Source organism: Hyperolius riggenbachi, chromosome 6 (genome assembly GCF_040937935.1).
Source record: "Hyperolius riggenbachi isolate aHypRig1 chromosome 6, aHypRig1.pri, whole genome shotgun sequence".
Classification (NCBI taxonomy): Eukaryota; Metazoa; Chordata; class Amphibia; order Anura; family Hyperoliidae; genus Hyperolius; species Hyperolius riggenbachi.
Genome location: NC_090651.1, coordinates 53,103,350 through 53,129,575, shown reverse-complemented (window position 1 = coordinate 53,129,575; position 26,226 = coordinate 53,103,350). Strand labels below are relative to the sequence as shown.

Here is a 26,226-nt window from a genome sequence, read left to right as displayed (position 1 = left end):
CTTCCCTCTCTTTAGATAAATAACTCTTTTGAACTCGAGCTTCGGCTCAGGTTCCCTTTAACCACTTGAGGACCGTGGTGTTAACCCCCCCCCCCCCCCCCCCCCTGTGACCAGGCCAATTTCTCCTAATTGGGCCACTGCAGCTTTAAGGCCTCGCTGCAGGGCCGTCCAACTCAGCACACACAAGTGATTACCCCCCCTTTCTCCCCACCAACAGAGCTTTCTGTTGATGAGTTCAGATCGCCCCCAGTATTGTTTATTTATTTATTATAAATATGTATTTTATTTGTTTTAATTAAATGTATCTATTTTTTAATTTATTTTCTAAAACTCCCTCCCTCTCCCCCGTCAGCCTATCACAGCCGATCGCTGTGCCTCCCAGGGGGACAGCCGTGTCACACGGCTTTCCCCAGTACATCGCTGCTGTAGATCGCAGCGCTGTACAGTGTTAATAGTCTCCGATCGGCGATCACCACTGGGAGACAGAAGGCAGAGCGGAGCTCCGTCATTCATGCAGTGATGCGTGATCTCCTGCAATTCCCGCCCGCAGCCATTTACGCCAACTGATGTGGAGTGGTCGACTAGGGGTTAAAGGATACCAGAGGTGACATGTGACATGACGACATGTACCGGTATGTACAGTGCTAAGCATACAAATAACTATGCTGTGTTCATTTTCTTTTTCTACATGAAAGAGTTAATATTCAGTTATGCAAGTGACAATTTCTCTCAAGTTGGACTAATGGTGCCCATACTTGGCACAAACAAAAACGTTCGATTTTCCCATTTACTCCACCAAAACGTTCAAATCTAAAAATCTTTTCTTTGATCATAAAAAAGAACGATGATCTTGTTTTATTCAATAAAGAAAAACGATCATGTTGTTGGAAAAATATATTCGATCTAACAGAATAATCAAACAAAATTCTCTTATCTGAAAAAATTGTACCACATATGGGCATCATTAGTTGGACTATAGTGTAATTCTCACTGATGTGGAATTACAGCCGTAAAGCTCTTTCCTTGCACAGGGCTGGTGCACACCGAGCGGCTTTTTCAGCGTTTCTGCAGCCGCTTTCGGCTGCGGATACGCTTGGACAATGTATCACAATGGGGTGGTTCACACCAGAGCGAGAGGCGTTTTGCAGAAACTAATCCTCCCGGGGTGAGGCATTTTTTGGATTGCGGATGCGTTTCTGCCTCAATGTTAAGTATAGGAAAAACGCAAACCGCTCTGAAAAACGTCTGTTCAGAACGGTTTTGCCGGCGTTTTTGTTACAGAAGCTGTTCAGTAACAGCTTTACTGTAACAATATATGAAATCTACTACACCAAAACCGCTACACAAAACCGCAAAACGCTAGCTGAAACGCTACAGAAAAATACGAAAAAGCATTTCAAAATCTGCTAGCATTTTGCGGATCTGCTAGCGGGTTTTGGTGTGCACCAGGCCTAAGAACAGCTTCTGAGAGGAGTTGATAGATTAAAAAAATGTCAGCATATGAGACAATACAACATCAAAAATTATTTTCTTAGCTGATTGCTATTAGACTAAGAGGTGCCCCAGGGCCCCCAACCTCCCAACACCTTAATCTCTAGTTATCTGGCGTGCAATCACTGCCATGTATCCCATTTTCTAATTTCTCTCTGCTTCAAACATAATAGGGGAATGACTGCTGAGTGAGTTGTGCTCCCCCTCCTACACTGCGCCCTGAGGCTGGAGCCTCTCTCGCCTCAGCCTCGGCCTGGCCGTGAAAGACAGCTCTATTATTGAGAGGAAAAGGAGTTAACATTCATTTGGGTGATAAATTGTATGTCCGAGCAATAAACTGTTAAAGCTGCAGAGTGCTGAATTGTAAAAAAAAATCACATGGTCACTAGGGAGTATAAACCTGTGGTCCTCAAAAGGTTAAAAGTAAACAAATATAGCAGCTTCCATAGGAGCTTCCTTCTCGCACCTCGGGTTCCGGCCCTCTGTCACTAAAAATCCTGATTGCAAATGTGCTTCAATAAAAAATAACCGCAGATAAAATAGACACTATACACAGTGTGAATCCATAAAACACATAAAATGTATTGTGAAGTTGCACTTACATTTAACAGACTTGGTATCAGGGTATAGAGCTGTAAGCAGGCTTTCCACATTGCACAGGTAACTCTAGATGGATACACTCCACTCACTAATCCCAATTATCCAAGTCATTGCAAACACTTCCAGGTTGCTATCTAGATTCCCCCCAACATGTTATATAATCGATGTATTTATACACAGAAGGGCAGCGCTACTTAAAGGATACCCGAGGTGACATGTGACATGATGAGATAGGCATGTGCATGCACAGTGCCAAGCACACAATTTACTATGCTGTGTTCCTTTTTTTCTTTCCCTGCCTGAAAGAGTTAAATATCAGGTATGTAAGTGGCTGACTCAGTCCTGACATGAAGGCCTGGTGCACACCAGAGGAGTTTTTCTGAGCGTTTTGAGTTTTTAAATCTGCTGCTAATGTTATCCTATGTGTCTGTGCACACTGGAGCAATGAGGTTTTGTAAAAAAACCCATAGCATTACATTGGGAAGAGCTTTTAGAGGTTTCAAAAGCTCTTTCCAATGTAAGGCCTAGTGCACACCGAGCGGTTTTTGGAGCGATCCGCCGGCCGCATCCGCCTGGAAATACGCTTGGCTAATGTATTGCAATCGGATGGTGCACACCGGCGCTTTGAGTTTTTTGCCAAGCCGCAAACGCGCCTCCTGCTGCGCGTTTGCGGATTTCGGAAGCGTTTCGTCCTCAATGTAAAGTATAGGAAAAACGCAAACCGCTCTGAAAAACGCTACTTCAGAGCGGTTTGCCAGGCATTTTTGTTACAGAAGCTGTTCAGTAACAGCTTTTACTGTAACAATATGTGTAATCTGCTACACAAAAACGCACCCAAAACCGCTAGGTATGTTTAGAAAACCTCTCTAAACATACCTAGAATCGCTCTGAAATCAGCTCCCAAAACCGCTAGCGTATTGCGGATCTGCTAGCGGTTTTGGTGTGCACTGGGCCTAATGCTATGGGTTTTTTTTACAAAACCTCATTGCTCCAGTGTGCACAGACACATAGGATAACATTAGCAGCAGATTTAAAAACTCAAAACGCTCAGAAAAACTCCTCTGGTGTGCACCAGACCTAAGGCCTAGTGCACACCAAAAACCGCTAGCAGATCCGCAAAATGCTAGCAGATTTTGAAACGCTTTTTCTTATTTTTCTGTAGCGTTTCAGCTAGCATTTTGCGGTTTTGTGTAGCGGTTTTGGTGTAGTAGATTTCATGTATTGTTACAGTAAAGCTGTTACTGAACAGCTACTGTAACAAAAAACGCCTGGCAAACCGCTCTGAAGTGCCGTTTTTCAGAGCAGTTTGCGTTTTTCCTATACTTAACATTGAGGCAGAAACGCATCCGCAATCCAAAATCTGCAGCAGCCCGGGAGTATGCGTTTCTGCAAAACGCCTCCCGCTCTGGTGTGCACCAGCCCATTGAAATACATTACCCTAGCAGATCCGCACCCGCAAGCAGATCGCAAACAGCATCGGAAACGCTCCGGTGTGCACTAGGCCTAAGTGACTACAGTGTAACCCACACTAATAAGAAATTCCAACTATAAAACACCTTCCTAGCAGAAAATGGCTTCTGAGAGCAGGAAAGAGATAAAAAGGTTCAACAGTTCATAAATTTTAGCTCTGGCATACTTCAACTAATTTGACATTAAGCAAAAACAATAAAACAGTTAAAAAGCAGATTTAAACATAAAATAAAACTGGGGAATATCTCAAAAAGTCATTTTTAGGAGAAGGAAGATAGATACAATCGTTTATTTCATTTGTTTGTTTTCGCCTCGGTAACCTTTAAGACAAACTGCATCTAAATGACTAGCTGCATGAGTTTGCAGAGCCTACTAATAGACAACATGCACACCCTGCATTCAAATCAGATGCACCTAACTACCATTGGAGGGTGTTGGTTTCCATAATAGCTTGCATGCAAATTATCAAGTACTTAACCCTCTCACCATGATGAAGTCAGCCTCTGTGGAAGGGGACCTACCTCCAACTAAATTAAAAACATACATATGCATAACCTGGGTGCGACAAAAAGTAAAAGTTGAAATAGGCAAAAAAACGGTGCGTTATTTGTCTCTGGGGGGGCTCAGCGCATCTCTGTTGGTACCCAATCAGAGGCTGCCTGATGCGCTCATCTACTTTTTTGTTGCAAATCTGTATATTTACTTTGTACCCCATTATTTATTGTTCAACAATGCATACAAATCTGGTGCTTTGTAAGTAAATAATGTTAATATTTTTGTAGCAATGGCTGACAACATCTTGCAGTTTGCCTTACCTTGGCGGGTTTTCTTTTTTTCAGATCGGAGTGAAACTCAACAGTAGTAACAGCTTTCTTGCAGAGAAGATGTTGGCTGTGGATTCCCTGCGCATGCGCTGCAGAGAGGAGACTGGCAATAGATACTGGAGTAACTGGAGTGACTCCCATCAGATGCCACCATCGGGTATGTGCAACTTCTAATGGCCTTCCTCTGCCAGCTGTTCTCTGATTCACTCACTCATGGGAGCGCTCACGTTTTTCCGATCGGCACAAAAAAAACGTTCTACATACTGCATTTTGTCTGTTTGCGATTGGCCTGTAATCTGTTTTCAGTACCTGCTGAAAATCACCATGAAAAACATGCTTGGCTTTTGTTTACATTTTATTTTAAAGTACAACTGAAGTGAGAGGGATTTTTTTTCTCCTTTTAAGCAATACCAATTGCCTGCCTATCTTGCTGATCCTCTGCCTCTGATACTTTCAACTTTAGACCCTGAACAAGCATATGCAGATCACATGATTCTGACATTATTGTCAGATCTAACAAGATTAACTGCATGCTTGTTTCTGGTGTTATTTAGACATGGCTGCAGCCAAATAGACCAGCAGGGCTGCCAGGCGACTGGTATTGTTTAAAAGGAAATAAATATGGCAGCCTCCATATAACTCTCACTTCAGTTGTCCTTTAACCCCCTACCGACTTCTCCACGCCAATTGGCGTGAACACGTCGGCAGCCGCAGGACTGCTCCACGCCGCTTGGCGTGAATGGCTGCGGGCAGAGATTGCAGGAGATTGCACGCGCATCTTCGCATGAATGACGGAGCACAACTGCCTTCAGTCTCCCATCGGCGATCGCCGCTCGGAGACTGTTAGACGGTGTCTAATAGGACTGTACAGCTCTGGGACTGTACAACGTGCGACACGGCTATCTCCCTGGCAGGCTCAGGGGTGATCCGTTGTCATAGGCTGAAGCCTATGACAGCCGATCACAGTGATTGGCTGGCGGGAGGAGGGAGGGCGGTGCTAGTATTAAATAAATAAACAAAATAGCAACATTTTATTGAAAAATAAATTAAAAAAATATTTGTTTTAAAAAAAAAAAAACATCCCAGCAGGGATGAAACCCCACCAACAGAGAGCTCTGTTGGTGGGGAGAAAAGAGGAGGGGGGAGTCACTTGTGTGCTGCTAAATTATGCGGCCCTGCAGCGGGGCCTTAAAGCTGCAGTGGCCTACTTAGTAAAAAATGGCCTGGTCACTAGAGGGGTTTAACACCGTGGTCCTCAAGTGGTTAAAAATGGAGGTTAGTTAGTGACATGACTATGTACATTTTGTAAAGTGCTGAGAAAGATGTACATGCTATATTCTGTAAATATATACCATAGAATCCTTTTATAGTCAACTTCAAGGGACCTGACCAAGTAGTTTACTATACCAGAAGTTAACTATATTAGAATTTGTCATACATTCTATATGAATATAGGTGCATTTTCTGAGATCTGGGGAAATAGTTTACTATAGCCAGAGGTTTACTATATCAAAGTTTACTATAACAAGATTCAACTGTAATAAAAATCATTTCTCATAAGTAGTCTGCATCTCCTGCACAAAGCTCATTTTGGTTTCAGTTACGTATAATTTGTTTTTCTCCACACAGCTCCCGAGAGAACTCCCGATGCCTGGAGGATTCTGGGACCTGAATATCCTAACGGAACCCAGAAAGTCACCATCCTCATACTGGTATGACCACCTCATTCTCACAAGTAGTTTATTAAGTGTAAATAAGGTCAGGGCCAGATTTACCATAAGGCACTGTAGGCACATGCCTACAGGTGCCTGATGATGGAAAGGCGGCTCACTTTCCTCCCCTCACCCACCCCCCTTCCTTATGCAGAGTCCTGAGCAGAGCATAATGAGAGGTTACTCACTCTGCTCTCAGTATTCTACTGACAAGATCTCCCTTCAACCAAGAACTATCCTAATAGTTGGGAGTCACCTCTGGCTACCTAATACCAAGGGGCACCTGTGGCTACCTATGCTGCACAGGGGAAGTAGGGAAGAGAAGCTAGCCGGGCCATCCAGCACACTGGCAGTGCAGTTCAGAGAGGGTTTGTAGGTACATGAAGGGTACTTCAGTCAAGGGTGCCAGAACATCTGTGCCTATAGGCTCCTGTAATCTAAATCCAGGACTGAATTAAGGTTCTACCATTCTAGGACACACATGCATGCACTTAAATCAGTCTAAAATCACCAGGCAACCAATCACCAGACAAACCGTTTGCTTGCTTGCTGCTGGGGAACCCTTTCCACAAGAGGAAACCTCAGTGCTGGTGAAAGGGTCTAGGACAGAATGCTGTTGCATGCATGCAATCCATTTTTCAATCTAACATCCTCTATTTCTGCGACTAAATACAATTTGGAACCTGGTTGTTTTTATCGCGACTTGTGTACCAGCTCCTGAGTGCAGAAGAGGTACCATAGTGACATATAGTAGAATGCAGCAAGTCTTTCAGGATACTCACTTTTACATTAAATATCCAGATTTCAGCATCATAAACACTACCTATAGCTGTATATGAAAAACAAGCGTTTGCTTTCTTAAAACAGAAAGAATTTGCGATAATTCAGGTTGAAGTGACCTTGAGCTCATGGTGACCCAGAACTCATTGGAGTGTGTAAGGGACTACAATAACTGTAAGTATGTAGTCTAGCCCTCCCACTGAGGCTTGGTCTAGGCTATTTATTATGTGGAATCCTCCCATCCCCCCCTACCCCACCCCAAGCATTTTGGGAGACTAGCTGATGCCCCGGCATTTCCCGGGTATGTATTTGGCTGGTGTTGACCCCCCCCCCCCCCCACACACACACACACTTTTCTAACCCTAACACACAATTACTCAATTAATCAATGACCTAGTTTGTGAGCTTTGCAGCCTTTGCCATCAATAATTTGCGTTGAAATGAAACAAATCTGATTGGCTGTGGCTCCACCCCCTTTACTGAATTGGAACCCCAGTCACCCAATGACCAACTGTACCAGGTTTGAGGCTTGTGCCATTTACAGGGCAAGAATGGCAGCAATTAAATATTCCCCTTGAAAATCAATAGGTGAATTTTGATTGGCTTTTGTAGGCTCCACCCATTTCCTGAATATTAATCCCAGTCACCCAGTGACCAACTGTGCAAAGTTTGAGAACCCTGCCAATAACAGTGTAAGAATGGCTGCAGTTTACATTTTCCCAGTGAAATCTGTATTTGTCTCTGCCCACTTTTTGGTTATGGGGATAAAAAGTATCCTATATGTTATTCCAGGTAATGTTGTATGTGTGTGCCAAATTTCATTCAAATCCGTTCAGCCATTGTTGCGTGATTCAGTAACAAACATCCAAACTTTAGCATTTATATTAGTGAGATGTTACTATGGCTACAGTTCCTCTTTAAAGCAATCCTGAAGTGAATATGTATATAGGGGAAAGCTCTGGGTCCTGTAGAGCCTTCCCGTTCTTCTCACGGTCCCCTCGTTCCTGCGCTGTCACTTCATTCCAATCTGCTGCCACAGGAGGCTTCGGAAGTCTTCAGGAGCCAGAGTGCTCCAGAAGACGGGCAGCTCCGTGCTATGCAGGTACGAGTGCGCAAGAGAACACGCAGGCGCAGTATGGACCCATCCGTCCTCAGGAGCACTCGGGCTCCTGGAGACTTCCAAAGTCTCCCGTGGCGGCTCAGAATAGTCTTTGATCCATCAGCCAAAGACTGCAATGAGGGTGACGGCACTGGATTGAGGGGGAAGAACAGGAAGGCTCTATAGGACCCAGAGCCTTCCCTCTCCATAAGTAAGTATTTGTTGTTGTTTTTTTATTTGCTTCAGGATTGCTTGCATGTGCTTGGGGCCACCCAGAACTCTGGGCCTCTTACAGTTACACCCTGGGTTCTAGTGCCGGCTACAAAAAATTTGTCTCAGGGCCGGTTCTCTCATGAAGCAAGGTGAAACATTTCCATCAGGTGCAGAGGTTACAGGGGCAGCATGTTTGTACTGTGTGTTTATGCTAACAGTATGCAGTCAAAGTAGGAAGAGAAGCAAGAGGAATGCGAGTGAGGTGAAGACGTCATCATTGGGGAATAGCAGCTTGTTGTGCTGTGTGAGGAGTCTGACAGTGAGTGAGTATGGGGAGGCAGGAGAGCAGCAGTGTTTCATTTGACTTGCACAGCAGAAGTGAGGAGGTGGCCCCAAATGTGAATCCAATGGAGAACAGCATCCAGGTAGAACTATACTGGGTATCTGCCAGTGCCTGGCCTCGACCGAATTGCTCTACGGTCCAGGTATACTCCAAGCAATGAATGAAGAGGTGGCACTCCGCTGGCTGCAAACAGACACTACATGTTACGGACACGCAGGTCCTTCATCAGGTGTGTAACAGTGGCAAGACACACAAAGAATGCAGATATAGGTGGCCAGTGTGCTGCCACACCCGGGCTGGACACTGCCCCACCCATTCAACAATTAACCCCTAGTGCAAGATTGCATAGATACAAAATTATGCAGTGAGTTCAACAACATAAAAAATGCATCCATATACAGTCAAGGGAAGGGAGGAGGTGGCACTGCTGTCCTGACTGAGGAGGAATGGAGTTGCTGGGAGGAGGGGTGGAGGTGCATCCTCACAAGTTTACCTCAGGCAGCAAAAAGTCTAGAACTGGCCCTGGTTATTCTATAAACAGCATAAGAAGGAGGCGAGTGGATTAGTTCTGCGCTGCAGCTGGGAGGTTTTCTGAATGGGTCCTGGGCCACATGACTGACATTTTGAAAGGGAATCTCTTTGGAACAGTTGAATGAAAATTGAGTACGTAATGATATAGTCCCCTGTTCACCTCCACTGACAATAAAAATAAAATCGGGAAACAAGAATTAGGACTGATTTGACTAATCTGATCATGTTTTACCATAGCCAGGTGAGGCGGAACTGCCACAGAGAGCTATCTCTGGATATGAAGTCTTCTATTCGAATAAAGGGAATACAACTACTCTCAGCGAATGTGCGCCATCAGAGCTGCGATGTATGACACTGGTACCAATGGGAATAAATACGGTGTCTGTCTCCGCCTTCAACACCTACGGGACCTCGCCACCATCCCATGTACCAATCTGCGAGAAAGAGGGTATGTCTGACAGGTGTATCTGAGGCTGGGTGCACACATCGCAGAAACGCAGCGGAAAACGTTGCGTTTGTGCTGCTAATGGAGGTCTATGGGCCGCAGGAAATAACCCATATAAAAAAAACGCATATGCGTTTTCTATGTGTTTTCAAACCTGCGTTTTTAAAAACGCAGGTTTTGTTGCATAATATTCACAAACACAGCAAAAACGCACATAATGGAAGTCAATGGGAGCGCAATGGTATGCGTTTTTCATGTGTTTTCTATGAGTTTTTTTATATATGTTTTTCCTAAGAATTTTTTTTTTTTTTGCTGTATTTCCGCTTCCTGTTGTCTTCCTACTGATTTGCATAAATGGAAATATAAAAACGCATGGAAAACACATACAAAATGCATAAGCGGTTTATATATGTGCGAACCGCAAATGCATTAAAAACGCATGCAAAACGCATTGCAAACAAACAAAAACCACTGTGAAAACGCACGAAAACACACACATTACTGTAAAACATGACATAAAACGCAGCCTTTCACGTTATGTTATGTGTGCACCCAGCCTGACAGTGTTATCTGTGTATAATCATTATCAAATGTATGTTTTTTTGTTTTTTCCATTATTTGAAATATGCACTTTGTTTGTACTTTACTTTGTGCACACGGGCATAACTACCATGTATGGGGCCTCCCTGAAGATTGCATGGGGCCCCGTAGGTCCATAGCCCCCCCCCCCCCCCGGGACCAGGCTGGCATTTATCCACGCCACTAGGGGCGTAACAATAGAACCTGCAAGGGATGCAACTGCAGGGGGGCTAGAAGCTGCAGGGGGCCCCATGGGGGGGGGGGGGAGTTTATTTTACCTGTCCTGAGAGACAACTAAGGGCATGGAGAGAAAAAGCTTTCAGCTCTCTGCACAATTGTTTGAATGACTGCATCTTCTCAGCCGCTGTTAAGGAATCATACACAAAGTTTTGCAGACAAAGATTTGTAGACAGTCCCTATTCAGTGTTCAGCAGGGTCTTGGAGGTGACCCCATCCAAAGTTTCGCAGGGGGGCCCAGTGACTTCTAGTTACGGCTCTGCCCGCCACCCCCTCCCACCATGCAGAGTAGCGCAGGGAGTGTTATATTTACCTGCTTTCAGCACTACAGATCTCCAGGCATCGCAGCAGCACTCTCTGCTGCCCTTAGCTGAGCCCCCGATCACATGACTTGCATCGGTCATGTGATAAAGATTCGGTGAATGGCAGCAGAGAGAGTGCAGTGATGCTCAGAGGAGACCCACAGCTCTGGAACAGGTAGCGAGTGTAATAATACCTGTTTAATATTTCCAGTGCTGCAGGTCTCCTCTGTGCGTTACAGCTTTCTCTCTCTCTGCTGCCATTCACCGGCTCCTTATCACATGACCGCTGCGAGTCATGTGATCGGGAGCTCAGCTAAAGGTATTATGATTATTTATTGTATTTATAACGCACCAACATATTACACAGCGCTGTAGCAGGGAGTGCTGCTGCTGTGATGCACGGAGGCCCGCGGCACTGGAAGCCGGTAAATATAATGCTCCCTGCCATACTCTGCATGCGGATAGGAGGAAAGGGACCCCCAAAGCCCCTACCGCCCCTCTGTAATCGAAGGAGTCGCAGGGGCTATTGTTACACCTATGTTTGTGCAGCACCATGGGAAACTATGACAGTGGGCTGGATTCACTAAACCGTGATAACTCAAATATCACACCTTATCAAAGATATCACACCTTATCAAAGTGAACAAGCCTTATCAGAGTAGCATAGCGAGCACAACAGACCCGCAGGGGTTCAGGGCAGGACGAGTGGAGCTCTCGTCATTGCCAATTAGCAGGCATAAGTTTGTAGCGCTCACTATGCTACTCTGATAAGGCGTGTTAACTTTGATAAGGTGTGATATCTTTGATAAGGTGTGATATTTGAGTTATCACGGTTTAGTGAATCAAGCCCAGTATGTGAAATAATAATGATTATTATAGTTTGCACCTGTGTTCAACATTTACAGAAAAGTTTCTCAGATTATTATTTATTGTTGTTAAACGTCTGTTGGTCTCCCCATTATCTATAGATTTACCTCCACCTCTTAATCTGACTGTCCCCTCTTGGCCATTTTGGGTACAGTGGCAGAGCCCCCAGCCTCCTCTGCGGACACTGCGGGGGTACATTCTGCAGTGGGACCCGGATGCCTGCGGTGACAAACATGCCAATGGGCTGTTCAAAAACATCTCAAAGAATGAAAATCATTTCTTGATAAAAGGTAACTGCATGAATTCATCTAATTAACTTTAATTGTATTTACCCCACCTTTTGTTTCCTTCCTACTCCCTGAGGCCTGGAACCCACTACAAATCGCAAATCGCTACCACAATCGCTAGCGTTTTTAATAAGTGATTTGTAAGCGATTTCATGAGAGTTTTCCGGCGCTGTTAGGATCGATTTTAAAAAGTGTAAGCTTTTTGCCAGCGATTGTGTAGCGATTTGCGATTAGTGATTTTAATTCTGATGGGTCCTTTCAATGCATCATAATTTTATTTACCGTTTGTAATCGTACTCAAATTGCTATGTGTAGCGATCCATGAGCGATTTGCCAGCGCTTCAGTACATTACATTGAAGCGCAAATGCATTCAAAATGCTGCATGTCCTGCGATTGCGATTTTGCTAATCGCAATCGCTACTGTGGAATTTGTTACATTTCTTTACATTGGCAGAGCGTTTAGGGAAAGCGCTAGCGATTCAAAGCTCAAAAAATCGCTCTAGTGGGTTCCAGCCCTCAGATTGTAAGCTTGCATGGGTGAGGCTCTCCCTGTCTCCCATCCTTTTGTGTCTTGGAATTTGCAATACATTTTGATTAATTAATTACTATGTCTACCATTTATGTGTTCTGTACCATTGTGTATATTTTGTGTATATCATTGTCTGTATTATTATATACCCCATAACCATGTATAACTCCACAAAATGTTTTGGTGCTTTATAAATCAATCATAATAATAATAATAATAATAATAATAATAATAATTGTATTTTTCATTATGCAGTTTTCCTCCATCTATAATGAGTTGTCTGACTTCGCCATCTAGTGGTAAATAAGATAATTGTAGCTGTGATAGTATTAGAAAATGTTTCCTTGTTACATCCAGTACAAATAGGAGAAACCACAAAAGGACATATATAAGTGGAGGGGGGGAAATGGGGAAGCAGGAAATTTGGGCGCATGAGGCAGGTGGGCAAAAAGGGCGCCGCCATTCACTCCTATAGTAAATATCATTTAATGGGCGCCCAACAGGAAAAAAGGGCGCCGGAGAAAAATAACGTTTTACAAGCGGCGCCCGGAGACTTTTAATGTTTTATAACTGCTTCTCATGATTACACATTATTTAATGATTTATAATTTTTAAAACATTATTTTTAAACGAAAAACAGCACAATATTTTTTTTTAAACGTTATTAATGCTAATCACAGGGGGGCCTTAGGTTTAGGCACCACCAGGGGGGCCTTAGGTTTAGGCACCACCAGGGGGGCCTTAGGTTTAGGCACCACCAGGGGGGCCTTAGGTTTAGGCACCACCAGGGGGGCCTTAGGTTTAGGCACCACCAGGGGGGCCTTAGGTTTAGGAACCACCAGGGGGGCTCTTAGGTTTAGGCACCACCAGGGGGGGGTCTTAGGTTTAGGCACCACCAGGGGGGGGGTCTTAGGTTTAGGCACCACCAGGGGGGTCTTAGGATTAGGCACCACCAGGGGGGTCTAGGGGTTAGGGGTAGGTACAGGGAGGGTTCTGTGTGAGAGTAGGGTTAAGTATAGTTTTAGTAACATTCTTATTAATCTTTTATAAAACGTTATTATACATTTCACTTTTTAAACAGGGAAGATTAACGTTTTTACAATTCCCGATTTCATACACATTATTTAATGATTTATAACTTTATAAAACATTATTTTTAAACGAAATATAGCACAATTTTTTTTTTAAACGTTATTCATGCTTATCGTTTAAAACCCTGCGCCCTTTTTTCCCGGCGCCCTTTTTTAACGTACGCGGAAAATGGCATTTTTGTCTTTTGTTCTCTTTTAAAAATCTGATCACCCTTTTTAATGCCATATTTATGGTGCTGTGCAGTGCTTTTATCTAAAGTAGCGATCTGAATTCCAGTCATTTGAACAGAGAACTTGGTCGCCGAGTGTAAGGGTTGGTTCGCACTGTAAAAGCTTTTTCTAAGCGCTTGTCATTTTAAAAGCTCTTGCTAATGTTGTAAAGAAGGAATGGAGCACCTCTCTATTAGTTGCTTGTTGATGTGCCTCGGTCAAGTCTGGCAGCACCCCAGAACCAACTTGCGTAGAAAGGTATCAGTACCTTTCTCAAGCTAGGCTGAATGTCAAGTACAAAGTGTACACACACATCAGCGCTTTACATACTCAACATGCATAGGAAACAGCCGATAGCTTCGAAATGTCGAACTTAAAAGCTCTTGCTAATGTAATGATAAGTGTGTGTTCACACTTGTGCAGTGATTTTTAAAGAAAATCCCCCATAGCATTGCATTAGCAAGCGCTTTTCAGATCACTAGCACTTAGGCCTTGTTCACATTATAAATTGCCAGTGCTATCGCAAGCGCTGAGTGATTTATAGAGTGATTTTATCAGCGCTTTTCAGTGATTTTCGCTTAGAAAAGCGCTTTTCTAAGCGCTTTTGTGGAGCAATGTTTTTTTTCACTTCCTGAAGTCAGGAAGTGAACTCTTTGACCCGGAAATGAATAAATACAATGTATTTATTCATTTAAGTGCTTGGGAAATCGCATTTCAAAGCACTTAGAAAAGCGCTTTGCGTTTTCCCTATACTTTCTATCGAATCGCAAACGCTCAGAAAATGGTGCAGGAGCCGGGTTTGCAATTGGATAGAAAGCTCATCGCTCATGTCAGAACACTCACATAAGCGACCATTGCACTAGCGCTTTTAAGGCGGTTTTTAAAATCGCCAGTGCTGAAAAAGAGCTAAAAAAAGAGCGCTAAAAAAAGAGCTCTTAGTGTGAACAAGCCATGAAAAAGCTCGTGCAGTGTGAACCCGCCCTAACTTTTACTTCTTACCAGAAAAGTAGTGGAAGATGGCTCATTGACATGCACTGTAGCTCTGCACTGGTGCTGTTTAAAATGGTGATCTGCAGCAAAAGTGGCAAACGGTGTTTGAAAATACTTCACTATTCTCCAGCCCTCTCCATTACAGCCTGTGGCATTCACCACTGAGTGGCAAGCACTATTTTTCGACGTGTAAACATGGGGATGACCCCCTTTATGAGTATGGCGATTGCCCCGATGATCTGGCGATTGTCACAGAGAACTGGGGATCCTTTTTTACAAGATCAGTTGATCGCTACTTTTATACATAAAATTATCTGAAAAGGAAGTTACTGCTGCAGAAATAATGCTATTTCTCTGACGATCAGATTGGCATTATTATTATTTAATATTTATAAAGCACCAACATATTACGCAGCGATGCACAGAGTATATTGTCTTGAAACTGTCCTTTTAATCTAAACCCAACTGTAGTCATGTGTCAATCATAGTCTAAGGGCCCTTTTCCACTAGCAGTCGCTAGCGTGCACGCTGAACGCTAGCGATTGCTGAATCGCAATTACCGGCGATTCCCCGACGTTTGCGGCCGCGATTTTGCTATGCTATGCACTGCATAGCAAAATCGCGGCAAATATCGCTCTGCCGCGCGTTCGCGTTCCCGTAAAAAACGAATTGCGGCAGTGGAAATGACCTACCGCGATTCCTATGTTAAAAAGCAAACCGTAGCGATTGTAAAATCGTTTGCGTCTTTGCGATTCAGCCAGTGCAAATGCGCTGTGGAAAAGGGCCCTAAGTCCAATTTTGTAGCAGGAACGGGAAGCCAATTAACTTATCTGTATGTTTTTGGGATGTGGGAGTAAACCTGAGTGCCTGGAGGAAACCCACGCAGACACAGGGATAACATGGAAACTCCATGCAGATAGTGCTCTGGCTCATGATTGCTGCAAGGTGAGAGTGCTATCCACTACTAAGCGACCGTGCCACCAATCTTTATAAGTGTGGTCCTATGCATTTATCCTTAAAGCGGATCCGAGATGAAAAACTAATTATAACAAGTAACTTGTCTATATATCTTATCTAAAGTTTACACAGCAGATCTAGCTGCAAACAGCTTTAATAAAATATGATTATTTATTCCTGATACAATGACAGCAGCCATGTTGTTTGTAAACATTACACAGAGGCAGGCTTATCTGTATCTTGAGCACTCAGCCTGTGAAAAAAAAAACTAATCCCCCCTCCTCCTCCCACCACCCTGTCCCCTCTGCCTCTGAAATCAATGGCTAGTAACACCTCCCCCTCCTCCTGCCCAGACTAAGCTCCCATGAGCCCTTGCTACTGCCAAGGCTCTCTGAAAACTTGTGGGTGTGGCTTGTCTAGTTTATAGGGAATTAGAGTATTAAAACAAATACAAAAAATTATTTGGCTTGAGGAATGCCCTATAAACAAAAGGAAAGGAACAGAACTATGCAATGAGTAAAAGTTCACCTCGGATCCACTTTAAGGCCAGTTGCAACCCAGAGGTTAGCAGTGCGATGTTGTGCAAACATTGCATTGCACTGCAGAAATTAGGCTTCATATGCATAGGCCCACCCCCCGGATAGTGATGTACTCCTGACTTGACAGGAAGTACATCACTGGGATTCCTGTCGGTTTGCGCCGCACCGTGCTCCCGTCATGCACACTTGCTGCATTACCCATTGACTTGCATTGCTGCATAATCCATGCGGTAGGCACGGTTCATGCGGTAACACGCTGCAGACTTTGCATGGGGATTGCGGCGATTTTGATACTTCCATCGCACCGTGTCACATCATGCAAACTGTGCAAGTCTCCATAGAGTTGCATGGCCCTTGCGACATGGATGCGGTGGGGGAGCGTAACGTGGGGTGAACCAGTGAGCAAGTGTGCAACAGGCCTAAAGCAAACCTGTGGTAAGCACTTCATATAATTGTGATATTATCTACAGTTTGCGGTTACAGACATGCTTAGCATAATATGTTTCCTCATTTACTTCTTCAACATGAGGGGAGAAGAGAGCCATTCTCAATGGCTGTTAATCTTGCTTTCCACAATACAGTATGACTGGGTATGGGGCGGGTTGACCTATAGAAAGGGACCCCATGCTATTTCCATCGTATATGTCAACAATGAACAAACCCAAGCCCAGCAAACACGATTGGAGCATTTCTGGGCTGTGCAATAACCGTTAATGCCTAACATTTGCAGGAATGAATTTAGTCCATGTGAGTCACTCTGACTACAACTGAAAAGCTGCTTTAACCCTCCTGGCGGTTAATTTTTTTTGCCAAAATGGCAAAAATCCTTTTTTTTTAAATTTTTTTTTTTGTGTTTCATGTAAAGCTACCAGAGTGGTAGCTACATGAAACACCACTAGAGGGCGCATGTGTCCCTCTAGTGCGATCGTCGCCGGCATCAATAGCAAACAGGGGAACGCGTATATAACGCGCTCCCCTGTTTGGCTTCTCCTGTCGCCATGGCGACGATCGGAATGACGTCATGGACGTCAGCCGACGTCCTGACGTCAGACACCTCCGATCCAGCCCATAGCGCTGCCCGGAACTCATTGGTCCGGGCAGCGCAGGGCTCTGGCGGGGGGGGGGGGGCCCTCTTGCGCCGCTGCGTACGGGCGATCGCCGCAGAGCGGCGGCGATCAAGCTGTACGCGCGGCTAGCAAAGTGCTAGCTGCGCGTACAGCATTTTAAATGGAGCAAATCGCTCCACCAGGGGCTGAGATATCTTCCTGCGCGGCATAGCCCGAGCTCAGCTCGGGCTTACCGCCAGGAAGGTTAAAGCAAACATGAAGTGAAAAAAAACTTATGATATAATGAATTGTTAGTGTAGTACAGGTAATGAATAAAACATTAGTAGCAAAGAAAAGATTCTCATTTTTTTCAGTTATATAGCTTTTTTTTTTTAATAACATTACATCATACTATCACAGTTGCAGTTTTAAAAGCACACTCTGTCGTTTAAGCTATAAAACAAAGCAGAAATAATGACCCTTGGAAATCTCCTGCAGTAAACCTTATCTCAAGCTGTCTCTCACTGTTTCTTGGCTGCTTAAAGCGACACTGAAGCGAAAAAAAAAATGATATCATGAATTGGTTGTGTACTATGAATAATTACTAGAAGATTAGCAGCAAAGAGAATATTCTCATATTTTTATTTTCAGGTATATATTGTTTTTTCTAACATTGCATCATTCTATAATATGTGCAGATTACACAACACTCTGCATTCAAAATGATTCTTTCAGAGCAGTCTGTGAACTAATGACCTCTCCTCTGGCAGAGAAAAATAAATTTGTTCACTAAACAGTTAGGGCTCATTTCCACTATCGCGAATTCGCATGCGTTTTTCGCATGCAAATTCGCATAGCAATACAAGTGAATGGGACTGTTTCCACTTGTCAGGATTCCTTTGCGTTTTTCTGTGCAGAAAAAATTCGCATGGCAGAGCCATCAGAATTCGCATGCCGCATACCGCTATGCGAATCGCATACAATGTATTTAATAGGAAATTCGCATGAGGTTTGGGTATGCGAATTTTCATGCGAATTTTCATGCGAATTCGCATAGAAACAATGGAAAAGCACACCAGCACTGCCATGGTTAAATTCGCATGCATCATCATCCATGCGAATTCGTGTGCGAATTCGCATGAAAATTCGCATGGATCCGCATGCGAATTTCGCATCCGCATGCGAATTTTTTCCGCGGCGATTCGCACCGCACAAGTGGAAATGCAGCCTTAAGATAATAAAAGTCAGAAGACCTCTCCACCACTTTGAAAGTCATAGAGCTTAATGGCTTTTTTGCATAGAGATAACAACTGGAGTTTCTTAACTCTTCCTGTACTGGAAACAATTAGACTTTTGTCTCTGATCCTAATGTTTTATTTCTTAGCTGTACTACACATACAAATCATAATATCATAATTTTTTTTCTCACTTCAGTGTCTCTTTAAGTGCTTTAGAAAACAGGACTGTATTCAACCAAGTGGGTGGAACAGCTCAGAGAAGCTCTTTTGCGTAGATAACTCTTTTTAACTCTTCCTTTACTTCAAAACAATATGAGACTCTCTTCTTTGCCACCAATGTTCCATTTCTTAGCTGTACTATACATACAAATAGGTTGGTTTTAAATTAGCTGCTATTACCACAGTCACTAAATTCAGTTATGCCTAAAAATTGTGTACAGGTCACTTATCGTATTGGCTAATATTGATGGATGTAGGACCCTTAAAATTTGAGAAAACACGGTAAGTAACAGATTAACAACTTTCGGTGAAGCAAAATGATATTGAGTTTTTAAAAGTAAAAATAGATAAAAAAAGAAGATTACATCACCAACTGCAAGATTCTATTTATGGCCAGAAGAAATATTTGGTTGTACAGTACTCTGACCTGCTTGAGGGTCCAATCTGATCAGAGTTTTATTAGTTGCAAAGCCAAATTAGGCAAAAGGTCATTTTTTTTTCAAACTGTTTCTGTTTCAGATGAACTTCCTGCAGGAAGATTGGTGACTGTATCATTATATGCCGTCTACAGCTCTGGTGTCAGTCGGCCCAGCACAGTCAGCCTCTACACAGAGCGCAGTGAGTTCATGTATGAGTGCATATACATATATGTATAGATTATACATACACAAACGTGTAACTATTCCATGCTCATGCTCCATACTAACTTTGCATATGGGAGGGTGGCTTACATCTGCCTATAATGGGAATGGGGCCCGACCTAATTAAGGGGCTACATCTGGCTATTAGGGATGGTCAATGAGATGCAAATCATTTTGAGTTGATGCAGGATTATGCAAATGTTTGCAGCTTGAAAATGGACCACTCACATTTTACCTCAGAACGATTTGATTGATTCATTTTCAAACTTCATACATTTGCATACAAAATGTGCATAGTGTTGCATCGACTCAAAATTATTTGCATCCCATTGACCATCCCTACTGATTTTTGAGTAGCAGAGTTTCGTTTTTTTTTTTTTAAACTGAGTCATACCTTTCACAACCTAAGATCACCAGGATATAATTACTTGGTCACCCTCAAAGTCCACCTCAAAACCTTCTGTCATGCTGCCCCTACCCTTTGGGATGTTTTGCCACGCCCAATTAAGACAGCCCCGACCCTGGAGCAGAGCCGAGACAAGGTCCTCCCACACCCAAGGCTGAGACACCCATATGCGCTCCTCCATCCCTCCCACCCCAGCCGTCACACACTGATTGCTATTAGACTAAGAGGCACCCCAGGGCCCCCAACACCTTTTTCTCTAGTTATCTGGCTTGCAGTCACTGCCATGTATCCCCTTTTCTTACTTCCCTCTTCAAATACAATAGGGGAATGGTAGCTGAGGGAGTTGTGCGCCCCCTCCCACACTGCGCCCTGAGGCTGGAGCCTCTCCTGCCTCTGCCTCGGGCCTGCCTGGAAGCATTTAATTCAAAACTAAAGAGTCAACTGTTTAGTCTGGAATTCATGATCACATAACGTTTTCTACCCTTTAACACTTCACAAACTACAACTATGTACTCATCTGAAATGTTGTTGTAAAGTAATTTGATTATGTTTCTTCATTCTTTTCAATCACCAGATTTGGGAACAAAGAATATAACACTGACCTTAATCTCAAATGGACACTACCCAGTCTGCGGATCAGCATCAACCAAGCCTGTGGAAGCAGAGCCTAGCCCATTTACTTTAACTTATATTCAACCAGGTAAGGACAGCTACCTATATTAAAATCACACTTTTCTTTCCAAGTCCCATCCTGTGACAGCCTTTGTCACCCCTGCTCTGATTCAGTAAAATACTGCTGCAGTACAACAAGACTCTCCAGACAGGCAATCAGGAGCTAAACCAATGAACCTGAATGCTGTCTACGCTATGACGTTAAATAGAGATTTCAAGGTTGATCCAATAAAATCCGTTAGGGTACTGTATTAAAGTGAACCTTAAAGGGAAACTTAAGTCAACTATAAAAAATGAGATTTACTCACCTGGGGCTTCCCTCAGCCCCCAGCAGCCGATCGGTGCCCTCGCAGCCCCGCTCTGATGCTCCAGGACCCGCCGGCGAACACTTCCGGTTTGGCCGTCACCGGCCGACAGGCTTGGGAACGCGAGTGATTCTTCGCGTTCCCAGCCTGTATATCACCCCCTATGCTGCTATTGCGGCCAGCTGGTCTCAATAGCAGCATAGGGGGCGATATACAGGCTGGGGACGCGAAGAATCACTCGCGTTCCCATGCCTGTCAGCCGGTGACGGCCAAACCGGAAGTGTTCGCCGGCGGGTCCTGGAGCGTCAGAGCGGGGCTGCGAGGGCACCGATCGGCTGCTGGGGGCTGAGGGAAGCCCCAGGTGAGTTAATCTCATTTTTTATACTTGACTTAAGTTTCCCTTTAAGTCAGAAAAAAATGAGTTTTACTCACCTGGGGCTTCTACCAGCCCCCTGCAGCAGTCCTGTGCCCTCGCAGTCACTCACTAATCCTCTGGTCCCCCGCTGCCAGCTAGTTTCATTTTTGCCGAGAGGCCCGTCAAGACTGGCCACGCGTAGCTTTTTTCGCATTCCACCTCAAAACCTTCTGTCATGCTGCCCCTACCCTTTGGGATGTTTTGCCACGCCCAATTAAGACAGCCCCGACCCTGGAGGCAGAGCCGGGACAAGGTCCTCCCACACCCAAGGCTGAGACACCCATAAATTTCAAGGTTGATTCAATAAAATCCGTTAGGGTACTGTATTAAAGTGAACCTTAAAGGGAACCAGAGATGAACGATTCACACAAAATAAACATATCAGTTGATAGCTTGTAAAGAATAAATGCTCTACCTGATAATTTCGTCACTCTGGAGTGCCTTTTTGAGTGTTTTTTTATCCATTATTGCTCCAGGAAATATCCAATATGGCCGCAGGCTCATATCTCTTCTGCTTCCAGGTTATAAACTGTTCTGGATGTGCTGTCTTTAGACTATAGACAAGCAGGGCTGCAGCAGGCTTTCATCTGTCTGCTTTCAACTTTATTATTCTGGTATGCTATGTGGCTGCCTGTAGGAAGTGTCTCTCATAGAAATGAAACTGCATACAGTAGATAATGACTGGCTGCACACTGCACACAGATACACTGTTTCAGAGCTTCTTTCTCGGCAGCAGCAGCCCCTCCTATGTCAACAGCTCTGAGTATGAAATCTGATCCAGGAGGTGGCAGGCTTGGGCTTGAAAAGACTCCACAGAAGAGTGACTCAGCTATAATGATTCCAGGTCAAACCTCGACTGAATAGTCGGTGGATTCTTATCACAGTTGATAACAGATAGATTAGACTGAGAAGAATAAAACTAAAAGCAGGGTAGGTGTTTACTGTCATGTTCCCACTGATAAATGTAATAAAATACATGAGGGTGCTTCGTCTCTGGTTTTAAGTCAGAAAAAAAAAATGGGTTTTACTCACCTGGGGATTCTACCAGCCCCCTGCAGCAGTCCTGTGCCCTCGCAGTCACTCACTAATCCTCTGGTTCCCCGCTGCCAGCTAGTTTCATTTTTGGCGAGAGGCCCGTCAGGACTGGCCACGCATAGCTTTTTTCGCATTCCCGACTGCAATTCGCACTATTGCGGGCCGCAACGCGTACAAAAATACGCGTTGCCGCATATCTATGCGTTCGTAATGCGGCAACGCGAGGATTAGTGAGTGGCTGCGAGGGCACAGGACTGCTGCAGGGGGCTGGTAGAAGTCCCAGGTGAGTAAAACTCATTTTTTTTCTGACTTGAGGTTCACTTTAAGCACTATTTTTGCTCACTATTGTATTGGTACATGCTTATCTTATGATTTGCTAACAGAAAATGTATATAACCTAAGATTTCTGCTAATTTTAGACATTCATTAACACATATACTGTATGTAAACTTTACAAAATGATCTTGTTTGATGTTACATAACAATTTAAGACAGCTTTTCAGCTGTTCACAGAGTACATTTTATTAGCAGCTTAAAGTAAACCAGAGACCTTTGTAAAGTAAATTTAGAGTTGATACTTAGCCGGGGCTTCCTCCTGCCCCATAAACACGTCCCTTGCCGTCCTCCTGCGGTCTGCTGTTCAGCTGAAATCAGCCCCGGTAACTGGCCCAGTCACTTCAGTCCAGGTCTACTGCGCATGCGTGGACTACTGCGCGTGCGCGGGAGGTCCGCGCATGCGCAAAAGACCCAGACTGGACCCGACTGATCGCAGCTGGAAAGCAGACTACGGGAGGATGCCGAGGGACACAGAAGTGTTTGAGGTGGGAGGAAGCCCTGGGTAAGTATCAAATCTTTACTTTACTAGGTCTCTGGTACACTTTAAGAACTAACTTAAAGCGGAACCAAAAGGTTAAAAAAAAAGTGCTTCACTTACCTGTGGCCTCTGCCAGCTCAGTGCAGCCTTCCTGTCCCGCGGTGGTCCTCCACAATCGTCCGCTCTCCCGCCGCCAGCTACTTTTGGCTCGGTCGATGCGGCCAGGGCCGGGCCGAGGCATAGGCTGGAGAGGCTCCAGCCTCAGGGCGCAGTGTAGGAGGGGGTGTAGAATTCATTCAGCTGTCATTCCTAATTGTGTTTGAAGCACAAATAAATAAGAAAAGGGGATACATAGCAGTGACTGCAAGCCATGTAACTAGATATTAAGGTGTTGGGGAGGTTGTGGGCCCTGTGGCACCTCTTAGTCTAATAGCAATCAGTGTGTGACGGCTGGGGTGGCAGGGATGGAGGGGCGCACTTTGGTGTCTCAGCCTTGGGTGCTGGAGGATCTTGTCCCGGCTCTGGATGCGGCAACAGCGCCTGCGCGCCCCAGGCCACTTGTAGCTTTCTTTGCGGTCCTGCCCATCTTGCGCTATTAGCGCAGGATGCTATTGCGGCTGGAACACGAAGAAAGATACGTGTGGCTCGGGGCGTGCAGGCGCATATGCCGTCGACGGTAAGACCAAATCGAAAGTAGCTAGCGCGGGAGAACGGAGGATCGTAGAGGACCGGTGTGGGACAGGAAGGCTGCACGGAGCTGGCAGAAGCCCCAGATAAGTGAAACACTGTTTTTTTTTTAACCTTTCAGTTCCGCTTTAAGACCTGCATGAAGCAGGTGTTAATTGATACTGCACTGCATAGTTCATGCTGGGAGCACACTAGGCACGGCAGAAAACCATGTGTTTTTAGCACTTTGCGTTTTTACATTTTTCCAGGAGTTTTTGTATGCGTTTGCAGCAGTGTTTGGGAAAGTACCATAACATGTCTTTCCCACATAGAGCATCCCGCGTTATGTACATAACACGTGCTTTGCAGGGATGATTTGCATTATGCGCATGGCAATTTTACCGTAGCTTAGTGAATAACTATACCCCAATACGTTTATTACCTCTGTTCATTATAACAGTTCAGGGGCGTAGCAATAGCCATAGCAGTTGCTATGGGGCCCTGCAGCATAGGGGCCCCAGGTGGTACTTAATGTATTTACCATTAACTTTCCTGTGTTCCTCCACCCTCTGATTTTGTCTCAGTGCCCATAAACTATTTGCTGTGTTGATTGCATGAGAATGTAAATTTCCCAATTAACGCATATCCATAGGGCAGGGGCAGGTGGCATTGCTTATGAGTGCCGACATCTGAGGGCACCATGAAAGATTTTCTATGGGGCCACATGATCTCTAGCTACGCCACTGTAACAGTTGCTTGAATATTATTATGCATAGTCAACACAAATGTTTGTTATATATATTTCTTTTTTTAACATTTTTTTTTGTTTATTATTTGCATTGTCCCTATATGGAGTACCCCCATGTCGAGCATATGAGGAGTTATGTATCAATCATGCCATTTAAGGGCCTGTATCCACTAGGTGCCTTTTTTCAGCACACAAATTTGCACAGCAATAATTTCCTATGGGCCTGTCACTAAATGGGAAATTTGAACTGAAAACCATGTTAGTATTATTTGGATAACGCATGCAGAAAAATCACGTGCAATGTGATTTCGGCCTTTTCACGTTGTTTCTGTGATTGATAATAATAATTGGGGTTCCTTCTTTGTAAAAATCACACAATTTTTTTTTCTTTTTTGCGAATGTGCATACGAATTTCACAGCTGAAAATGTGCATGTGCAATTTGCATGTTTCTAGTGAAAACTTAGCCTTAACCTCCTGAGCGGTATGGACGAGCTCAGCTCGTCCATTACCGCCGGAGGGTGCCGCTCAGGCCCTGCTGGGCCGATTTTTATCAAATAAAAAGCAGCACACGCAGCCGGCACTTTGCCAGCCGCGTGTGCTTCCTGATCGCCGCCGCGAGCAGCGGCGAAAGAGGGTCCCCCCAGCCGTCCGAGCCCTGCGCAGCCGGACCAATCAGTTCCGGCCAGCGCTAAGGGCTGGATCGGAGGCGGCTGACGTCAGGACGTCGGCTGACGTCCATGACGTCACTCCGCTCGTCGCCATGGCGACGAGGAAAGCCAAACAAGGAAGGCTGCTCATTGCAGCCTTCCTTGTTACTTCTGATTGCCGGAGGCAATCAGAAGAACGCATTCGGAGCGCCCTCTAGTGGGCTTTCATGCAGCCAACTTTCAGTTGGCTGCATGAAATAGTTTTTTTTTTATTTAAAAAAAACCCTCCCGCAGCCGCCCTGGCGATCTCAATAGAACGCCGGGGAGGTTAAAGTGGAATGAAACCCAGCATTTCTTCTTTGCTCTAAAAGATTATTTACAGCATATAATATAGTAACACAATTTTTTTGTAAAACTGCATTCAAAGGGTTAAATCACAGGACTGACTTTTTCTCCTGCAGGGGCAGCCGCATCCAAACTGGTGATAACCTTATCTTATGTTTACATTCTTCACTTGATACAATTAAAGTGGATCCAGGATGAACTTTTACACATTGCATAATTGTGTTCCTTTCCTATTATTTATATGGCATTCCTCAAGCCAAATACTTTTTTGTTTTTGTTTTAATACTCTAATTCCCTATAAACTAAACAAGCCACGCCCACAGGTTTTCAGAGAGCCAAGGCACTTTCAGACAGTAGCAAGGGCTCATGGGAGCTCAGTCAGGGCAGGAGGAGGGGAGGTATTACTAGCCAGAGACTTCAGAGGCAAAGGGGAGGAGGAGGGGGGATTAGGTTTTTTGCTCAAGATGCAGAGAAGCCTGCCTCTGTGTAATGTTTACAAACAACATGGCTGCTGTCATTGTATCACAGGAAAAAATAATCATATTCTATTAAAGCTGTTTGCAGCTAGATTTGCTGTGTAAACTATCTAAACTTTAGATAAGATATATAGACAAGTTACTTGTTATAGTTAGTTTTTCATCTCGGATCCGCTTTAAGTAAACATTCTCTGACTGTGCAGAAACTTCTGCTAATGAGTCCTGAACTGAAACTATGCCAGGAATCATTACTGAGAGCATTTACAATAGAAATACAACAGTTATGAATAAAATGCACCAGCAGCTTTCAAAGTAAATAAACTGAACTTTGGGAACTTACAATTTCTAAATGAATAATAGTTGTGCACAAAAGCAAATATGATAATTGTATGGGTTATAAAAAGTAGGAAAACACATTTTTATTGAATATTTTGTCAGTTTAAAACCACTTTAAG

At 44.2% G+C, this 26,226-nt stretch overlaps 1 protein-coding gene across 1 annotated transcript in view; it reads left to right on the top strand.

Annotated features, from left to right (window-relative positions):
• LOC137522042 (granulocyte colony-stimulating factor receptor-like) overlaps positions 1 to 26,226 on the top strand; it is a gene marked incomplete at its 5' end in the record, with an annotated part of 137,859 nt that overhangs the window by 70,852 nt on the left and 40,781 nt on the right. Inside the window, 6 exons of the mRNA XM_068242062.1 lie at positions 4,401 to 4,542; positions 6,015 to 6,097; positions 9,301 to 9,511; positions 11,595 to 11,783; positions 19,120 to 19,218; positions 20,222 to 20,347. Coding sequence (XP_068098163.1) covers positions 4,401 to 4,542; positions 6,015 to 6,097; positions 9,301 to 9,511; positions 11,595 to 11,783; positions 19,120 to 19,218; positions 20,222 to 20,347 — 850 coding nt within the window. The remainder of the gene's footprint in view (positions 1 to 4,400; positions 4,543 to 6,014; positions 6,098 to 9,300; positions 9,512 to 11,594; positions 11,784 to 19,119; positions 19,219 to 20,221; positions 20,348 to 26,226) is intronic.